This window comes from Oncorhynchus mykiss, chromosome 2 (assembly GCF_013265735.2).
Source record: "Oncorhynchus mykiss isolate Arlee chromosome 2, USDA_OmykA_1.1, whole genome shotgun sequence".
In the NCBI taxonomy this organism is placed as follows: Eukaryota; Metazoa; Chordata; class Actinopteri; order Salmoniformes; family Salmonidae; genus Oncorhynchus; species Oncorhynchus mykiss.
The window spans coordinates 33,120,818-33,140,434 of NC_048566.1; the positions used below are offsets into that span (position 1 = coordinate 33,120,818).

Genomic DNA, 19,617 nt, shown 5'->3' on the forward strand with positions numbered 1-19,617 from the left:
ATGACATACATGTGTATCTGAAATACAGCTGTAGGCTACACCTAAAGTATAGCTTAGTGTAGTCTATCAAAACCAATTTCCAGTTAGAAATTATCCCTTTCTTTTATGAAAAATCAAACCCACCTGTCCAGGTTTATTTTACTCCTGAGACTAGTCAAATTAAGATGCTACACCTCACTGGGCAGAAACAGGTTGTTGAATCAATGCTGTTTTTATATCATTTGTTAACATATTGTCAAATCAAATGTTATTCGTCACATGAACCGAATTGTTGACTTTATAGTGAAATGCTTACTTACATGCCCTTTCCCAACAATACAAAACTATTGTTTTGAGGGTGAAATTTCAACCACAGGATTATGTCATAATTTTATTAGATACAGTACAGCTAAGCAGTAGGCTGTTAGCCAGGCTGCCAGCCTGCCAGCTTAGTGGAGTCAGCTCCTAGCACAGTCAGTGTAGTCAGCTCATTGAGACTGTGTCTGTGCCTCTATCTAGGTCGGGCAAAACATCACGGTTTTCGCCATAGCAATCTCACTGGATTAAAGACCTCCTCCATTCCTGTCCTGAAAGAGACATTTCAAAATAAGACTACTTAATGTTAGTTCCTTCACTTACAAGGCAGTCATAGTCAAGTAACTAATCACATATCATAACATTGATGTGATTGGACTGACTGAAACATGTCTCAAGCTTGATGAATTTACTGTGTTAAAGGAAGCTTCTCCTGCTGGCTACATTAGTGACCATATCCCCCACGCACCCCGCAAAGGTGGAGGTGTTGCTCACATTTATGACAGCAAATTTAAAGAAAAAAAAAAATGACTGCATTTTCATCTTTTTAGCTTCTAGTCATGAAATCTATGCAGCCTACTCAATCACGTTGTATAGCTACTGTTTACAGGCCACCTGGGCCATGTCATGACGTTGGCCGGGGGGGTAGGTTTATGACAGTCATAAATACCTCTTCCCCCCTTTTTCCTCTCTCTACCCTACTGATGTGACATTTGAAAATCCCTTGGTTAACATAGAGATTCTGGGAACATCAGAAGGTGGGGGGAAATGAACTATATTCTGGTAAACCGACCAATTGAACATATGCGGTGGTACTTAATGAATATGATGTCAGTTCGGTTGTCATCTGAGACATTCTCATCAATGATAGCATGACATAAACTCTACAGTGGAAAGTCTGCTCATGCTAAATCAGTGGCCCGCCCCTGTGAAGAGAGATGGGTTATAAAACTTTTTAAACACACCCTTCTCGCTCCACTATATAAAGCCTTGACGAAAATGTAACCTCCTGTTCCAAGTATGTGAGGTCTGCAGCCTCTGCGTTAAAAGGGCAAATAACTATCTGTTCCGAGGATGTTAGGATGACGGTCCAATATCAGAATGGTTCAGATGTCAACTACAGAACTAAGCCAACCTCAGCATGAGCTTTGGTTGCGAATGGTATGAACTTTGAACTCTTATTCACTACAGAAGTGATACCTCCTAGCCTTTGAGTTAGCAACAGCAGCTGCAAACGTGGGCTAGGAAAGAACAGACAGAGTATCACACCTACCACACAACAACGTTACTACAACATATTCAATTTACCAGGAGAGACATTTTTCAAAGGACACAGCCTTTCATCTACCACCAACCTACTGAAGCGCAGCTCAGAGTAAATATTTATTGCATTTTCCTTTTCCAAATGGGCGGTAATTTAGAATGCATAAGATACTGTATTTACGGTAGAGACATCGCTTCTCCCTTTGTTCCTCAGTCTTCCCGCTCTTTCACTCAAACCCAGCCCCTTTTCTTTGTTTAACCAGCTGTCATATCTGTTCCTAGGGACATTTTGCTAGGGACATTTTCCTTTATGAAGTAATTTGTAATCAAGGTATGATTCATTCTGTGTATATGTAATTGTGTGTGATTAGTTAGGTATTGAGTAAATAAATAATTAAACCCAATTTTGTATTGCTGATTCAACTTGTTAGCCAGGGTTCGTGAACATAACCAAGAATTTACAACTTTCGGATGAGACTGAATTAAGGTGACGATTAATATTGACTGGTATTGATGTAAAATATTACTAGGTCTTTAAGAGTTTATTCGGAAGAAAACAGCTCTATAAATATTATTTTGTGGTGCCCCGACTCTCTAGTTAATTACATTTACATGATTAGCTCAATCAGGTAATATTAATTACGGAGAAAGGATTTTATAGAATAGCATGTCATATCACTTAATCTGGCATAACCAAAGACACGACAGCCATATACAGCGTTCCTCACAGTTCCCTGAATTCCTGTCGGACCTCTTTGTCATTGCAGATAATATTCACATTTGTGGGGACTTCAACATTCACATTGAGAAGTCCACAGACCCACTCCAAAAGGCTTTAGAAGCCATCATCGACTCAGTGGGTTTTGTCCAACATGTCTCGGGACTTGTGCATTGCCGCAATTATACCCGGTATCTAGTTGTGTCCCGTGGAATAGGTATTGTGGATCTAAATATTTTCGGATCACCATCTTAGCACGTTTGCAATTGCAACAAATAATTTGCTTAGACCCCACACAAGGGTTATCAAAAGCCAAGCTATACATTCTCATACAACCCAAAGATTCCTAAATTCCCTCCCAGACTCCCTCTGCCTACTCAAAGACTTCATGGTACAAAAATATGTTGACTACCAAACCGAGGATCTAAAGTTAACCTTGTATAATACCCTAGAAGCAGTCGCACCTCTAAAAACCAAAACATTTCTCACAAGAAACCAGCTCCTTGGTATACAGAAAAGATCCGCGTCCTGAAGCAAGCTTCCAGAAAATTGGAACAGAAATGGCGCTCCACCAAATTGGAAGTAATCTGACTAGCTTAGAAAAAACGTATTGTGAAATATTGAAGAGCCCTCACTGCTGCTTGATCATTCCTTTTCCAACCTGACTGAGTATAATTAAAAGCAATTCAAAGCTAACTAAAAACAGCATTCCCCAAGTGAGGATATCCTTCGCTTCAGCAGTGATGAATTAATGAACTTCTGCGACGATAACATCATTCATTAGAAAGCAAATACAGACTCCTCTTTGAATATGCGTTCTTATCTGCCGAAAATATATCAGTATGTCTCTGTGGATGGTTTGTCCTCTAACAAATCAATGGTAAGTTTCGGTGTTCCTCAAGGTTCTGTTTTAGGACCACTGTTGTTTTCACTATATGTATTCTACCTCTTGGTGATGTCATTTAGTAACCCAATGTCAACTTTCACTGCTATGCAGACGACACAGTTGTACAAAACATGGTGAAGCCCCAAAATTGCCTACTCTGGATGCCTGTGTTTCAGACAAGGAAGTGGATGGTGGCAAAGGAACCACTCTCCTTGTGGTCCTGGCAGTGGTTGGTCCTCTCCACCTGCCCGTTCAAGACCCACAAAGTGAACTGGGGACCACGGCCGGAAACAATGTCCTCCAGAAAGCCATAGTACCGGAAGACCTGCTGGAATATTGCCTCAGCGACCTGGAGAGCAGTGGGTAGACCAGAGAGAGGGATAAAATGGCAGGATTTAAATAATCTATCAACAATAAACATAATAGTGGTAAAACCCATCAGAAAGGTGAAGATCAGTTACAAAGTCTATGGACAGATGTGACCAGGGCCGCTGAGGCATGGGAAGTGGAGTTGACATAGTGGGTGACGTCCTGCGCCAAGGTGGGCCACCGTACTTCTTGCAGAGGGATTGGATAGTGCGGGTGAGACCTGGGTGTCCAGTGGTGAGGGATGTGTGTGCCCAGGTCAACAGCGGTAATTTTCACGCTCGACCATACAATGGTGGGGTTGTGATGTTGGAACCACGGGATTACAGAGGATTACCTTGTGTAGAGGTAATGAAGAGGGAAGGCTTTCCTGATGCATGGGTCCCATGGTGAAGATAAGTGGCGTGGTGATGTGCGTAAATGTGCCGGATCCCGATGGTCGTGTATCCAGGGCTTGGATAGGAAAAGGAGAGGTATGATAAGTTCAGGGAGCATACGAGGGCCTGATCAATGAAGCTCCCAGCAGCACCAGAGTCCACCAGAAACAACACTTGAAGGACAGTTAGCCAGTGAAATAGGAACCATAAAGGGTTTGGCGGAAAATTATGATAATGAAATACTCATGCCTACTCTGGGATATGGAAAGTCACGGGGCCGCCCCTCTGCTCTAGTGGACCCCGGGTTAGAGCACACCGAACACCGCTGAAACTGGTGCCCCCCCTGGTTGCAATAGGGACAGAGTCCCAGCTGTCTCTGGCAACGCCACTCTGCCGCAGAGAGGTGTGTGGCCCCTGCCTCCATGGGTTCAGGCTCTGCCTCAGGATAGCCAAAGGAGGGAGGTGAGTGGGTAGGTGCACACTGGCGCTCCCAAATAAGGTTATTCAGACAGATGGCCATCGAGATGAGAGCGTTCAAGGAAATGTTGTCTTCTCGACATGCCAACTCCGTCTTGACCTCCTCGTCAAGGAGGAGAGTGTGGAGCGCCGGCTCATTCCATCCACTGGAAGCTACCACAATCCAAAAGGTGAGAGCGTACTCCCAGCTCCTCCTCTCCTCTCTCCCAGACGGCCGTAGCCCACTCCAATGGCTGTCCGGTCAGCAGGGAAATGACCGTGGCAACCTTGGACCTCTCAGTGGTGGGGGCGCCCATCTGATAGGTGAAATAGCACTGGAGTAGCAAGCCACGGCATTTCGATGGAGTTCCGTCATATTTCTCTGGAAGGGACAGTCGGCATCGCTGACCTGGGCGGACGGCTGGGTATGCTGGGGGGCTGGCTCACTGTGAGGCCCTCTGATAGGGGAATGGGTAACCTCGCTGGTGGTGTCGAAGTGGTGGAAAATGCAGAGGACGTCCTCCATGGCCGTCACCAGTTTCGCCAGCAGGTCTTGGTGCTGATAGAGTAGATGACCCGTCTGGAAGAGGGTTGAATATTCTTCGGCTTCCATATTGTTGAGGTGTTATTCTGTAACGTATACGCCGGGAGTCAGGAAACAGGTGCAAAATGTGAGTTGAATAATGAACCGAAACAGATGAACAAACATGAGACGTGTACTGAACATGACAGAAAACAATAACACCTAGTGACCGATGACAACTGAGGGCTAAATAAAGTGGGAGTAATCAAGGAGAGAATGACAACCAGGTGTGTGTAATGATGGTGAACAGGTGTGCGCAATAATGTAGTCAGGACTGGTGGTTAGTAGACCAGCGATGTCAAGAGCCGGAGAGAGGGAACAGGGGTACGCCTGACAGCTCTACACTCTGGCTACCCAGATAGATCCAAATACGACTGCAAGAATCTTCACCCAGCAGTGCTATTTGCGGAGTTAGCTCCAGATTCCTTTTGCAATTTTTCAGCCATTCCTGAATTTGCAACCAAAACAAGCTACATATGGACAGTCCCAAAACAAATGATCTAATGATTCTCTTTGAAGCAAAATAGTCTCTTTGAAGCATGCAGAGCTGCAGAGCTGGGATGGTTGTATCCCCCACATACAGTTGAAGTCAGAAGTTTATATTCACCTTAGCCAAATACATTTAAACTCAGTTTTTCACAATCTGAGATCTTCATGGAGGAATGGGCCAAAATACCAGCAACAGTGTGTGAAAACCTTGTGAAGACTTACAGAAAACGTTTGACCTCTGTCATTGCCAACAAAGGGTATATAACAAAGTATTGAGATAAACTTTTGTTATTGACCAAATAATTATTTTCCACTATAATATGCAAATAAATTCGTTAAAAATCCTACAATGTGATTTTCTGGATTTTTTCTCATTTTGTCTGTTATAGTTGAAGTGTACCTATGATGAAAATTACAGGCCTCTCTCATCTTTTTAAGTGGGAGAACTTGCACAATTGGTGGCTGACTAAATACTTTTTTGCCCTCTGTAATTATTCAGACCTTTTACTCAGTACTTTGTTGAAGCACCTTCGGCAGGGATTACAGCATTGGGTCTTCTTGGGTATTACGCTACAAGCTTGGCACACCTGTATTTGGGGAGTTTCTCCAATTCTTCTCTGCATATCCTCTCAAGCTCTGGCAGGTTGGATGGGGAGCGTCGCTGCACAGCTATTTTCAGTTCTCTCTGAGACTTGTCCCAAAGCCACTCCTGCACTGTATTGGGTATGTGCTTAGGGTTGTTGTCCTGTTGGAAAGTGAACCTTCGCCCCAGTCTGAGGTCCTGAGTGCTCTGGAGGAGGGTTTCATCAAGCTTCTCTCTGTTCTTTGCTCTGTTCATCTTTCCCTCGATCCTGACTAGTCTCCCAGTCCCTACCACTGAAAAACACCCCCACAGCATAATGCTGCCACCATGCTTCCCTGTAGGGACGGTGCCAGGTTTCCTCCAGACGGGACGCTTGGAATTCAGGCCAAAGAGTTCAATCTTGGTTTCATCAGAGAATCTTGTTTCTCATGGTCAGAGTCCTTTAGGTTCCTTATGGCAAACTCCAAGCAGGCTGCCATGTACCTTTTCCTGAGGAGGGGCTTCCGTCTGGACACTCTACCATAAAGGTCTGATTGGTGGTGTACTGCAGAGATGGTTGTCCTTCTGGAAGATTCTCCCATCTCCACAGAGGAGCTCTGGAGCTCTGTCAGAGTGAAAATCAGGTTCTTGGTCACCTCCCTGACCAAGGCCCTTCTCCCCGGATTGCTCAGTTTGGCCCGGGCAGCCAGCTAGGAAGAGTCTTGGTGGTTCCAAACTTCTTCCATTTAAGAATGATGAAAGCCACTGTGTTCTTGGGGACCTTCAATGCTGCAGACATTTTTTGGTACCCTTCTCCAGATCTGAGACTCGACACAATCCTGTCTCGGAGCTTTACGGTCAATTCCTTCGACCTCCTGGAATTTGCTCTGACATGATGGCACTGAAGAACATGGCTGACGTTTTACTGTTAAGATTATCCTACCAACGGGAATTTAAAAACTGTAACATCTTCTGTTTCACCGAGACGTGTCTGAACGAAGAAACAGACAATATAGAGCTGGCGGGATTTTCCATACAACGACAGAACAGAGAGGCTAAATCTGGTAAGACGAGGGGTGGGGGTATGTTTCTTTTTGTCAATAACAGCTGGTGCGCGATGTCTAACATCAAAGAAGTCTTGAGGTATTGCTCGCCTGAGGTAGAGTACCTTATGATAAGCTTTCGACCACACTATCTACCAAGAATGTTCTCATAGCCGTCTATTTATCACCGCAAAGCGATGCTGGCACTAAGACCGCTCTCAACCAACTCTATAAGGCCATAAGCGAATAAGAAAATGCTCACCCAGAAGCGGCGCTCCTAGTGGCCAGGGACTTTTATGCAGGCAAACTTACATCAGTTTAACCACATTTTTGGTCGTAGTGAATGGATTACTGTACCGTCATAACAGGGTTGACCTTTGGGTTGCTGAGCCAGCCCCTACTCAGAACCCTGATGGTCATAGGGGTCGTGAGGAGCCAGGGGATAACAGGACGCCCGCTCCCTCGCCCATCAATACTCCCCTCAGACAGTCAGATGACATGCCTGTGCGTGATCCCGCAGTCTTCACAGAAAAGCCCTCTGTCTTTTCACGCTGTGGGCTGCTGTCCCAGCCACCTAAAATCCTTTATCTGTAGGTTTCCTCCTATAGATTCCTGACATATTTTTTTTTTTTTTAAATGGGAAAAGTGAACAGACTATCAAAATGTGTTGTTCATTTTATACCTGAAAAAAACCTAAACTGTTCATGTTGGATATTATTACTAGGTTTGCTTTGTTAGTGAATTGACATCTCCTGTCCTATTTTATAAAAGGGAAGATGTTATGGGTGTAAGTTGGCACGTTTTGCCATCTGTTGGTAAATGTTCATTGCTGCAACAGAAGTGTTTTTACCAGTGTGCTTGATGTACCCGGATGTACTACAATGTGCTGAACAAGACTGGTTACTCGCTTCATTGACTCCTTCTCGTCATTTAACATCCAAACAAATGCTGCTATGGCAATTAACTATTTGATAATGATTTACGTCACTAACAAACACAATTTCTCACTCTCACTTTCCCTCTTTGTCATGTGTTATTAAGTACAGTAGGCTAATCATCCATAAATGCTGCGCTCTAACATAACTTTGACCAATCTGAGTCATAACTCACTGGCCACACACTGGTTGAATCAACGTTGTTTCCAAGCCATTTCAATTAATTTACACTGAACCAATGTGGAATAGATGTTGAATTGATGTCAGAGCCCAGTGAGAAGCCACTGATCTGTATACACACAGCCGCCCTACTGGTGAGGGATGCTTGTTTGTCTCCATCACAGAGACAGGCCCAAGCCATGAGTCAGTCCCACAGATCGATACAAACTCAGGTTAGATCAGAGGAAACAGATAAAGGATCAGAGGCTGGGATAGGTCAGCTTATTGATTGCATACAAATTCACCCCAGACGTCATCCTTGCCTCTACAAGCCAAGTGAATCACCCACAGACTTTAAGCAAATTGAAAATGTAATTACTCTTACTGTCGAGAATCTTGTTTACCCCCTAATTTCAGCAGAGCGGCTCATACATTAAAATGTCTCTGATGCACGCAGGTAGGAGCACTGTTAGAAAATGTGGACAACAGCTACATTCCAATAATCTGTTTGATTGTAACCAGATTATACTGTCCATCAGAGGTGGAAAAAGTATGCAATTGTCATACTTGAGCAAAAGTAAAGATAACTTAATATAAAATGACTCAAGTAAAAGTGAAAGTAACCCAGTAAAACACTACTTGAGTAAAAGTCTAAAGGTATCAGGTTTTAAATGTACTTACAGTAAGTACAGTGGTGGAAAAATGACTCAATTGTCATACGTGAGTAAAATTAGAGAGTAAAAGTAAATGCTACACATCAAATTCCTTATATTTAGCAAACCAGACGGCACAAAATCCTTTTGTATTACTTTTTTTTGTCAGCCATGAGCACACCCCAACACTCAGACATAATTTACAAAGGAAGCATTTATGTTTAGTGAGTCCAACAGATCAGAGGCAGTAGGGATGACCAGGGACGTTCTCTTGATAAGTGTATGAATTGGACCTTTTTCCTTTGCTGCTAAGCATTGAAATTGTAACTAGTACTTTTGGGTGTCAGGGATAATGTCTGGAGTGAAAAGTGCATCATTTTCTTTAGGAATATAGTGAAGTAAAATGTAAATAGTAAAGTAAAGTACAGATAATCAAAAAAAAGTAGTACTTTAAATCATTTTTACAGAAGTACTTTACACCGTTGCTGTCTATTGTGTCTCAAAACCTATTCTGAGGTCTATTTGCTTGATTGAGTTGCACACAACTCAGTGAGGCAGTGAAGCTCTCTTTAGAATCTGGCCTCATCAGTATTTGAGTGGTGTAGGTGGATAGCTAGACAGTCACGTGATTCTTTCACATGCCTCATTGTTCCAGTATCATTGGCCATGGTCCCCTGCTGTGGACCCCAGCCTACCACACACAGGCCCACGCTTTGCCAGCCAAACAACTAATACCATTCATAGGAAGAGAGAAGTGCCACAGTGCTTAGTAGGGAGACCACATAGGGTAACCATGAGTGTCAACCAAAGTCTGCTAAACAGTTAGATACAGTTATACTTGTACCAGAATGTTATTTTGTCTTACAGACAATTTTACACCATTTAAGTTGCACACATGGAACTTGCTATGGTGTCAGTTTCAAAGGACAAGGTAAGAAATCCAAACAATTTCAAGAGTATGTATTGTATTTTATCCATATTGAAGTTCTGGAGTGACTGGTTGTACAGTATATGTGCATCTTAGAGAGTGAGACGTGAGTCCGTGTGGGAGTGAGGGAGGGTAAAGAAAGAAAGAGAGAGAGAGAGAGAGAGAGAGAGAGAAAAAAAGAGAGAACAGAGAGAACAGAGATCACATGTTTTATAGAGCACACTGAATTGTTTAGATGAATATACAGATTGCAACTTTAATTCAGTAATGGTTTTGTGGACATACAAATAACAGCAAGCCTGGGGGACTAATTTTAGTCCTGCTACAGGGAACCACCCAGACTGAGGTTGAAGCTGGTACTTTACTCTAAATGTGACCCTTTCCCTGAAAGTCTACTGTCTATGAAGCCACACAGCCAGTTATGACGTGGATTGTTTAGATGGGGATTCTATGTAGATTCGAAACTATTACTTCCTGTGCGTTGACTATCATAGATCGCTGCTGTGTGGTTTCCTGATTTCCCATCCTCCATTTCCTCTTTCTCACGCTTTCGCTCACACTCCTTATACTCCCAAGGGGGAAGGCCTCTTAGCCCCCTCCCCACACACACTCCGTAGCCCCTAACACCCAGCTCATACAAGGCTACAGTAGATAAATTCTCTAACGAAATTGGTTGATGTACTGGACAGTATAAGAGGAACTACTCTGTGTGTAGTTTGGGGAGGAGGGTAAGTGTGGGGGAGGAGAGCAAACAAGAGGTTCTGGATCTTATCTCCAAGATATATGAGAGAGAGAGAGAGAGAGAGAGAGAGAGAGAGAGAGAGAGAGAGAGAGAGAGAGAGAGAGAGAGAGAGAGAGAGAGAGAGAGAGAGAGAGAGACGACACATCTGCTGAGATTCTTGGCTGCTGACGTGATGTATAAGAGGAGAGACATTTTGCTGGGGGAAGTCTAGTCTACAGTATACTGCAAACTTAGGGGGGCCTTGAGGGGAGAGCACTGAGTGCATGGGGGGAGACCGGAAGTGTAGCCCAACATGAAGGAACTGTTTGAGGCAGTGCACATGGCAAAAACACATGTTTTGTATTCACTGGACACACTTTCTCTATGGTATTTCACCATAAAGATGTGTTCTGTAGACATTCCATACACTATTTCACAGAGTCCCATATACCACTACTCCTAGAGAAGTGCGTAGATGAACACTCACAAGACTACTGCCCCAACCGCAGATCCTCCAGCCAGGAGAGAGACCTTTTAGAGAGTTGATCCTGAGTGCTGGGCTGGACCTGCTGCTGTGTGTCACTGAACAAATGTTTTAATGCTTTTTATCGGATTAGCCCACTTAAAGAGCAGCGGGCTGGTCGATGGTCCATTCCGACTGATGGGTAATAACATTATCCTGGGCTGGGATTGGCAGAGACAGCCAGGCAGAGCCATCCTGCCATTGATCCAGACCCTCCAGGGCCACTCTGATGCTTCCCTCCATCAAATCACTCATTTGTTTATGAAATATTGATATTAGCTGTGATCTCTTCCTGAAGACGGGTAAACGTGGCTAGTAAGGAGAAGAACGTGTCTTTAAACAGGCCTTTGGATCTAATAGATAGGGTTTTTTAGAATTCCTGAGCAGGTTAAAATATTAAATCCAACAAACCTGTTGCTGATTGTTCGTTAATGTCTCCTAACATTAGGGGGCTCAGCCATTCTGTGCAAACAACATGATGTGTTTCATGTCCTGTCTCCTTAATGCTGATTGCCACAGAGTGGAAGTGTATAGGCATAGATTCCAATGGAAATGTCAGCCGTCGCTTCTTTTCTATTTCATCCGTATCTAGGGGCAATTTGAAGATGGAACACAGGGATCAATACTCTGACATTCAGCAGTGCCACTGCTTACATCAGCTACACGTGGTCCTGTTGAATTATGGGAATCTTTGAATACTTTATGAAAGTGAAAGTAAAAATCAAGATGTTTTGGAAAATGTCTTCAGATTAGGATTATGTTCTAGTTTTGAAAGGTTTACCATTTTACCACATACTGCAAATAATCTGGTATGAAAAATCAAACATGCTCATGCACAATATGTGGTAAAAACCCTCAAATGTTAATCCCTAACTGCTTTGAGACAGCAGATTGTGGAGAATCACCATGCAAAATCCGTCATTCTGAGGGAGTCTTAGAGAAGACCAATGAGAAGACTGTTGATTTGTTTGTTGATAGCGCCCTCTGTCTTCAGAGTAGCACCGGCTCCATGTCTCCATACAACCTTTCTCGTTCATTATGGAGAAACCCAGATAATATTTTTATCCAGATGAACAGAATAACTGTAGCTCCTTCACCACAAAGCAGACTCCCTCAATAGATCAGGCTAGCAAACAGAAGCTTTGATCGTTCCATATTGGCAGTTGGAATTGACGTGCTATCACAGGGAAAGCTCTTTATGCAGGAGTAGAGCTCCATGGATCAATAGACGTTACCCAGGAAAAGCCCACAGAACCACTAATGAATACAAGACGTTCCATGGGCTTATGCTGTATGGTTTATGTAATAAGAGCTGAACTAACCACCAACCTACAGTGATAAACAGACCATGGAGAGGGACAACATGGCTCCAATCCTGTATTTAAAAAATAAAACATAAACCCCACCATTCTATGAATTGAGACGTTGCAATTATTTCCATACTTATATACTATACTATATATAGCCTACTATGCTAGGCTGCATGAAGAGCAACATTTAAAATGCCCTGTTAACTCCAATTTCCTGTCCTCCTGGGAAAAAGTTGGCAATGGAATTCAACTTTGTGGCATTGTTTATCCTGTTGTGATGATGCATTTCACCAGTGGTCTGCAGGACAGGTTTTATGGTGTGTTTGAAGAGAAGTGCTCTTTCATGGTGAATATTTGACACCCATCGGTCTGCAGCATTCTATCTCTTTTCAACACCACCTGTTTTTCAATGGTGGTAAATGTATGATCAATGAGACCCTTAACTATGAAACTCAACCTTCAGAGAGGAGAAATGTTACCCTATTATGTCACCCTAGTGAACGGCAAGAAATCTCTTAACCCCTGTTTTCCTCACACATCCCATAGACACATTAAGAGAGGGTGCATGGAAGACAGGAGGATGATTAAAAAAGGTCTATTTCCAACTGCACTGTATATTACAGACTGCACTCAATCAATTTTGACAGGCTTGATTGACGATAGTGTAGCACTGAGGCTAAAGCCCTGGCAGAACCATATAGCTACTCCACCGGCCAAGAAATGATGGCCGTTTCCACCGCTCTCCACCTCCAACACCGATAATGTGTGATTCCATCATGCTGATCCAAGCACTTTGGAGCTCGTCTTCAGGATATTAGCGCAGCCAAAGGTTATTCATAGACTATCAAACCAAAGCTGTGGACAGGAAACGCTGACTTATGTGCAAATATCAATTCAATTAGTAGGGGCCCCGGTGAGTGCAGGTGCACTAGCTTGCTTTAATGGCAATAGACGTCAACATGTTTACACAAGACAGGCAAGACACAAATACACAGTATACATCCAATAACAGCTAATGTGTTGCCGTTTATTGTCACAAAGCACAATGACATATTTAGAATTTGGATGTTGTTTTTATTATGACTGAATTAGTAGGAATTAGAAAGATTTGTCAATTAAACATCACTTCACATACATGCTGTAACAACTGGCGTAAGTAATCTGTTCACAAATAGGCACAGCTCGGGAGGTAATACCATTAAAGTTCTGCTACTGCAGCATGCCTGCTATGGGTTCAGAAGCAAGGGGTTTGAGTGTGTTGTGAAGACAAAGCACAGTAGAGAACACTGCCAAGTTGTTTTCACGGATGGCAAAATAGCTTCCATGCTCTCTTTCATTGTAATGTAGGTCAGCCTGTGTCGTAGAGAGACAAAATGAGAGCACAGCTCAGCAGTTGCAATCTCAGCAAAATGATCTCTGTGGAATTGTGGGCAGCAAGGTTATTCCTATTGGCAGTAGGGTAAGATGCATTGAGTTAAGCTATTTAACTACTAGAGAGTATTGAGTAAAATGTGGTCATAAGTTATGGTAGGGGTTCGTCACTTATAATAAAATGCATATACAGTTCATTAAGTACTCTGCGAACACTGGACTATTGTAACACTGCCTCCAATTAGCAAAAGATTCAGATTTCTATACAGTGAATCTAATTGCCACCAAAGCTACTTGCTATACACAGTGCATAGTATTATGTAATGGCTAAGACAAACTGCATGGCGTATTCACAAAACCTCATCACCATTTACCATAATTTCCCACACATCCTCTTTGAGTCGGTCAATTCAGAATTTAGAATAACCCTTCAGGTTGATTACATAATGGTCCCTATTTGTCTGACTTGTTGCACCTCTATCAGCATCACTCCGAGTGTATGCACAGCGCCACGTTCTTGTGCCTCTCCCAGTAGTGGCAGTCCTCAGGGAAGCTCCAGGTGGCCTCACTCTCCTTATGGTGACTGACAGCATGCACCACAAACCCTGCAAGCTGCTTCTCTAGGACCCCCACCACGGCCTGGGCATCACCCTTCTTCCCCGGCCCCTCCATCAGTTGCCGGATGCAGTCGCGGGGCACTGGTTGGGGACTGGTGCTGTAGGAAACCACCAGGTTGGTATCGTTCACCTGCAGCACCTCAAACCAGTTCTGACCGGCCATGTGTTGGAAGTGGTCCCCGGCACGCCAGTTCCGATAGCTGCTGCCAGAGTGGTTGACCACTCGGACCGACCAGCTCACCCAGTCGTACTTCCTGGTGAGAAATTCCTGTACTTCCTGAGCCGTGTCCTGAAGATTCCGTTCCTCTTTTTCCTGGAGAAGACGCTGGGCGTCAAGGCAGGCCTGATCAGGGAAGGCTGCTACGCAGGCCTCAATGCATGCCTTCATCTTTAATTCCACTCTCTCGATTTCTCTGCTCCAGACCTGGATGGTTTCTTGCTCCTCATCGGGGCCCTTGGTGAGGGCACAGTGGCCCAGCAGGGCAATCAGGCCCAGGCAGAAGAGCTCCTTCATCCTCACACAGAAGTCCTCCAGTAGGCGCCTGTTCCTCGCCTCATACCTGAGACAGATGGAGAACCAACCACTCAGTTGTTATGAATAACAATAAAAGTAGTCATCCTATTTACCATAATCACAAGTTAACAGTTCAAATTGATAACACAAGTGTTCTCAAACTAAAATACTCAACAAACACCATGCTCCCCAGGTGCATAAAGGTCAATTTAGCATGGTTAAGAACACTTTACCTCTCCACCACCTCCAAGATGGACTCCCCAAAGCTGTTGGTGCCCATCAGAGCATCATACAGCACATACAGGTTCTTCTCCCCTCCGGTCTTGGAGAAGTGCTCCAGAAACAGTCTCTTCTTGACCTCCTGAAACTGTGGCTTGGCCTCCAGAATGTCCATGTATTTCCGGAACTGGTTCCTGATGTTCTCCTCCACCGAGAAGTACTGGGAATCCAGCCGGCCCTTCTTAATCTCACAATCAATGTCCTCTAGCTGGGTGGACAGTACGTCCAGCTTGTTCCTCACGGCCAGGAACTGCTCTTTGACATAGAAGACCTCTTTGCTCTGCACGTTGTCCAGGGCTAGTCGTAGGACAGGGGCGGCTGCCACACAGAGAGGGAAGAGCTCGCCTACTGCACTGGCCAACACCTCCGCCCCTCGCTCGAAACACTCCATCACAGCCTCGATGACCTCTTTCTTCTGGGCCACCACCTTCTCCAGGGGACTTGCCATGCTCTGGAGGGAGAATCAATAGGGAAGGTAAACTATGTGTCAATGCGTGGCATAGGTGTGCCGGTCTTCAGGAATCATGCTCAAAGTCTGGAGGGAAAGGCTGCACAGTAATCTCAAAGAAAGTGGTTGAATGCCCTATAATAACAGTCAACATTCAAATCCTTATTGGGGTGCAGGGTGTGAGTTTTCCCTCCAGAGTAACACACTTGGACATTTACAAATAATATTGAGGACCTTGTTACAGACCAAAATACACATTTATGGGCCACATCGCTAATAAATCTTAAAGGGGCAATCAGCAGTTCCTACATACATTTTTGGACTTCTAAAGTAATGATATGTACCCATTGATTCCTGAAAAATATAACTTATAAATGCCTCATGAGCTTAGTTAAACTATCGTACTGTATCAGAACCTAAAATATAAGCTTGTTTAACTCCAATGTATGTCAACAAAGTAAATGTAAACAAACATATATATTTTTATATCATGGACTTTTTATATCATAGCACTGTTTATGATTATTTATTTTTTCGTTACAAACGTTATCGCAGTGGGGTGTTTTGTTATGGTTTCTACTGCTGATTGCCCCTAGAATGATTGACAGTCAGTGAAAAGAAATACATAGAATATCATAATTAAATCAATAAAGTACTCTAGTCAGGCAGCAAGTGTAATCACTGGCCATGAATGTTACTATACCACTATTTACAGACGCGTTTTAGAGATGCTTGTAATCAAGAGCTACATTTTTATGTCTGATATTGTCAAGGTCAAAGGTAAAAATGTGTATAATATTGAATGAGATGCAACATTTGCATGTAAAACAAATGACAATCTAAAGCCAAAAGGGATGATACATTTATCATGTCATAAAATGACTGAAATGGAAAGAGGTGTGAGCAGCCCTTCACTGGGTCTGTTTATGCCTCATTTGGTTTCAGAACCGACCAAATTCAAGCAATATATTTTAAAAATCCCCTTGCACCCCTTGTCTGCAAACTCTAATTGGCTAAATTATTGCGTCCTTGGTCAGACCACAATCCGTAGAGGATGAACGGTCGTACAGACACTGCGTCATTTTCAAGTACATGATGTCCAATTAACCAAGTCTTAATAAATAAACACCAATTAGATGTGTTTTATTGGAATATCTTAGATTATGTTTTTGCCAACCGTCTGTGTTGTAATTTCCAATGTTTGAGAAAAAAAAGAATAACAACATATAGCAAATTTTGATACTGACTTTAATTTACTTCTACATTTGTATTACTCCAACTGTAATTAATAACTATTGCAGTTGGGTAGGTCGAATAATATAATAATTCAGTGTTTTCACTCATGCCCATGTATGATGGAGATGCATTGTATGGGTACATTTACGCACGCATTTGGCTAAGCCCCATGAGTAGCATTGGGCACACCTTGCAGTCCTGACCCCTGTCTTGTTGTTCGAGAAACCCATTCCTCTCTTACAACAGCACAGCGTTTCTTTACCTGGTAATGGCTCGACTTGTCCTTCACGCCCGATCAGCCCCAACAGCTGCAGTTAAGATTTTTTTTTTCTTCAGTTTTCCCACAGCTCTCTTTTCACTGTGATGTTGAGGAGAGGTCCAAAAAGAGAGCAGGATTCACCGCCACGCATTTAATATCTGCAGGTTTATACGTAGAGACAAAGAGAGTGAGGGGGAGATAGAGAGGGGGGGAGAGAGAGAGAGAGAGAGAGACAGAGAGAGACAGAGAGAGACAGACAGAGAGAGAGAGAGAGAGAGAGAGAGAGAGAGAGAGAGAGAGAGAGAGAGAGAGAGAGAGAGAGAGAGAGAGAGAGAGAAAGGAGCGCACACTATGCGGTGGAATATTTTTGGATTCCCTCTCCCCTGTCTTAACCGTCAGTGTTTACATGAAGAGGATTTTGGTAAGCTATTATGAGAGAGGGAAAGATAGATGTGACTGTGACTGGCTGTAATTCACAGGTACAGGCGTTTGGCTGAAGATCTTGGAAGAGACTATTGCGCACTTTGCGTGAAAGAGTCAGCTCTTGGAAATGGTTGCGGGAGGGGCACACATTGTCTATTCTGAAATGGTTAAAACAATTCGGTATGTACAACACTTTTGTAGAAATGTGTGATAGTGTGACATGTTTTAGCAGTTAAGACATTGATCGATGGGTGAGACGTCGATACCTTTTACCGAGCGCATCTCCCCTACAGGGAAAGCTTTTATGTACTACCTATAGCAGATCAAATATTTTCTAGCCTAATCTTTTTGTTTAACCAACATTGAATTCAGGAGTTTTCTTATTGAAATCCAATTAACGAAGTGTTGTATACAATTAGGGCATGTTCATGACTGTTTGAAGCTTTTTGACCTTATAATCAAAATAATATTGTGCTACATTGTGCCTCTAATATTGTATAGGCTTATATGACAGTTCAATTACATTGATGAAATTGGTCAATTTTTACAGTTTTTTACAATGAATTGAAACCCTAACCCTAATGTCTAAAACAATTAATTGCATCAGTTTTATTCTCTCCCCCCCCCCCCCCCCCCCCCCTCTCTCTCTCTCTGTGCGCGCCATAGATTTGGTGCGCGAGCGCGCCTCGCCTACTCCCCATCCCCGCATGATCAGAAACCATTACGCAAATCATTATTTATAAATCATTATAATCTGCATATAGATTTGGTTAATGCACAATTATAACTTTCTATTCATTGATATGTTATGAAACGGATGACATAACACAATTGAATTTAACGGCATTTAATTGCCATATAATAAAACACATATCCTATTTTTCGATGTCTTTGACGCATGCAGAGGCCAGTCTCAAATGACGACTTCTGACTGAAGCATAAAGTTGTGGGAGCTGCACATATAGGCCAACTGCACATGAAACAAGTGAATCCGACAAGTCATGAAGTTATGCAGGTAAGACAATATCTTATGTGTCAGACAGTTGGCCTACTTGTCTTAATACATCTCAGTGTTGGTCCACCGACTCAGGGGAGGGGAGTGTGGGGGGGGGAAACCTGTTTTTCTGGCTGGCATGGGGACATACCACAGAGGAGTAGCCTATATCTGTGTGCGCTGTCTCGGTGTCTCTTCTTTAACAGTGCCGTGGCCTAAAACGAAAACAGACATTTAAGTAAGCCTACTCTCATAGTAACATATTTTCCCAAATTAATGTATGTTTCATTTAGACCCACCATGAGGCTTATCAAAACGCTCTATAGGCCAAACATTGACTTTGTAATACAGTCTGGTTTCCACCAAGCCCTCTGGTGGAAATAAACAGTACACTCTTAGAAAAAAAGGGATATTTGGCTGTCTCCGTAGGAGAACCCTTTTGGGTTCCATGTAGAATCCTCTGTAGAAAGGGTTCTACATGAAACCCAAATAGGTTCTACCTGGAAACAAGCATCTTCACGCAACAGCATCTGCTGGCAACAAGAAAATGACATTCACTAATGCATCCTAGTGATTTATTATAACGATGTTATAACTACTTATGAGTTATGACAGCTAATAGCAAATGTTAAAATGCACTTTATCATTAGGTATTAAATTCACTTATATGGCATCGTGTGTGGGTGCCTACAGTAGCAGTGTTACCAAATGTTTAGTTATCAGGATTCCACGTCTATTCTGACACCTAGAGGTATGAAATTATGCTACAGCAGGGGTCTCCTACCCTGTTCCTGGAGAGCTACCCTCCTGTAGGTTTTCACTCAAACCCCAGTTGTAACTTATCAACTAGCTAATTATTAGAATCAGGTGTGCTAGATTAGGGTTGCAGTGAAAACCTGCAGGTAGGTAGCTCCCCAGGAACAGGGATGGAGAGCCATGTACTAGTCACTACCCGATTGGCTTTTTGCAACACATGGGCCAATCCCAAAAAGACCCTATACATTTATTTTAATTTTATTTTATCTTTATTTAAATAGGCAAGTCAGCAAGTCACAAATTCTTATTTTCAATGAAGTCCTAGGAGCATGCAGTTGAAGTTGTAAGTTTACATACACTTAGGTTGGAGTCATTAAAACGAGTTTTTCAACCACTCCACAAATGTCTTGTTAAAACAAACTATAGTTTTGGCAAGTCAGTTAGGACATCAACT

The 19,617-nt window shown here is 43.1% G+C and overlaps 1 protein-coding gene and 1 long non-coding RNA gene across 4 annotated transcripts in view; one reads left to right on the forward strand and one right to left on the reverse strand.

Annotated features, from left to right (window-relative positions):
• Positions 1–9,499: 9,499 nt before the first annotated feature.
• The window catches only part of LOC110487588, a 29,746-nt gene continuing 19,628 nt past the window's right edge, over positions 9,500–19,617 (forward strand). The window contains exons 1-3 of one of the 3 annotated variants that reach the window (XR_005036446.1): positions 9,500–9,715; positions 17,470–17,593; positions 18,318–18,428. This is a non-coding gene — a long non-coding RNA (uncharacterized LOC110487588). Of the gene's footprint in view, positions 9,716–17,229; positions 17,594–18,317; positions 18,429–19,617 lie in introns of those variants that run through there. The other 2 variants (XR_005036445.1, XR_005036447.1) reach the window with 2 other exon arrangements.
• On the reverse strand, positions 13,321–17,161 carry LOC110487585 (protein rapunzel-like). Its single transcript, XM_036946241.1, has 3 exons — positions 16,994–17,161; positions 15,002–15,498; positions 13,321–14,814 (listed from the first exon to the last, which is right to left on the reverse strand). The coding sequence occupies exons 2-3, from the start codon at positions 15,493–15,495 to the stop codon at positions 14,124–14,126; spliced, it is 1,185 nt and encodes a 394-aa protein (XP_036802136.1). The 5' UTR covers positions 15,496–15,498; positions 16,994–17,161; the 3' UTR covers positions 13,321–14,123.

Coding starts and splice junctions, on each gene's coding strand:
- LOC110487585 (XM_036946241.1), bottom strand. CDS start 15,495: ATGGCAAGTCCCCTGGAGAAGGTGGTGGCCCAGAAGAAAGAGGTCATC. Junction 14,815..15,001: donor ATCTTGGAGGTGGTGGAGAG/GTAAAGTGTTCT, acceptor CATCTGTCTCAG/GTATGAGGCGAGGAACAGGC.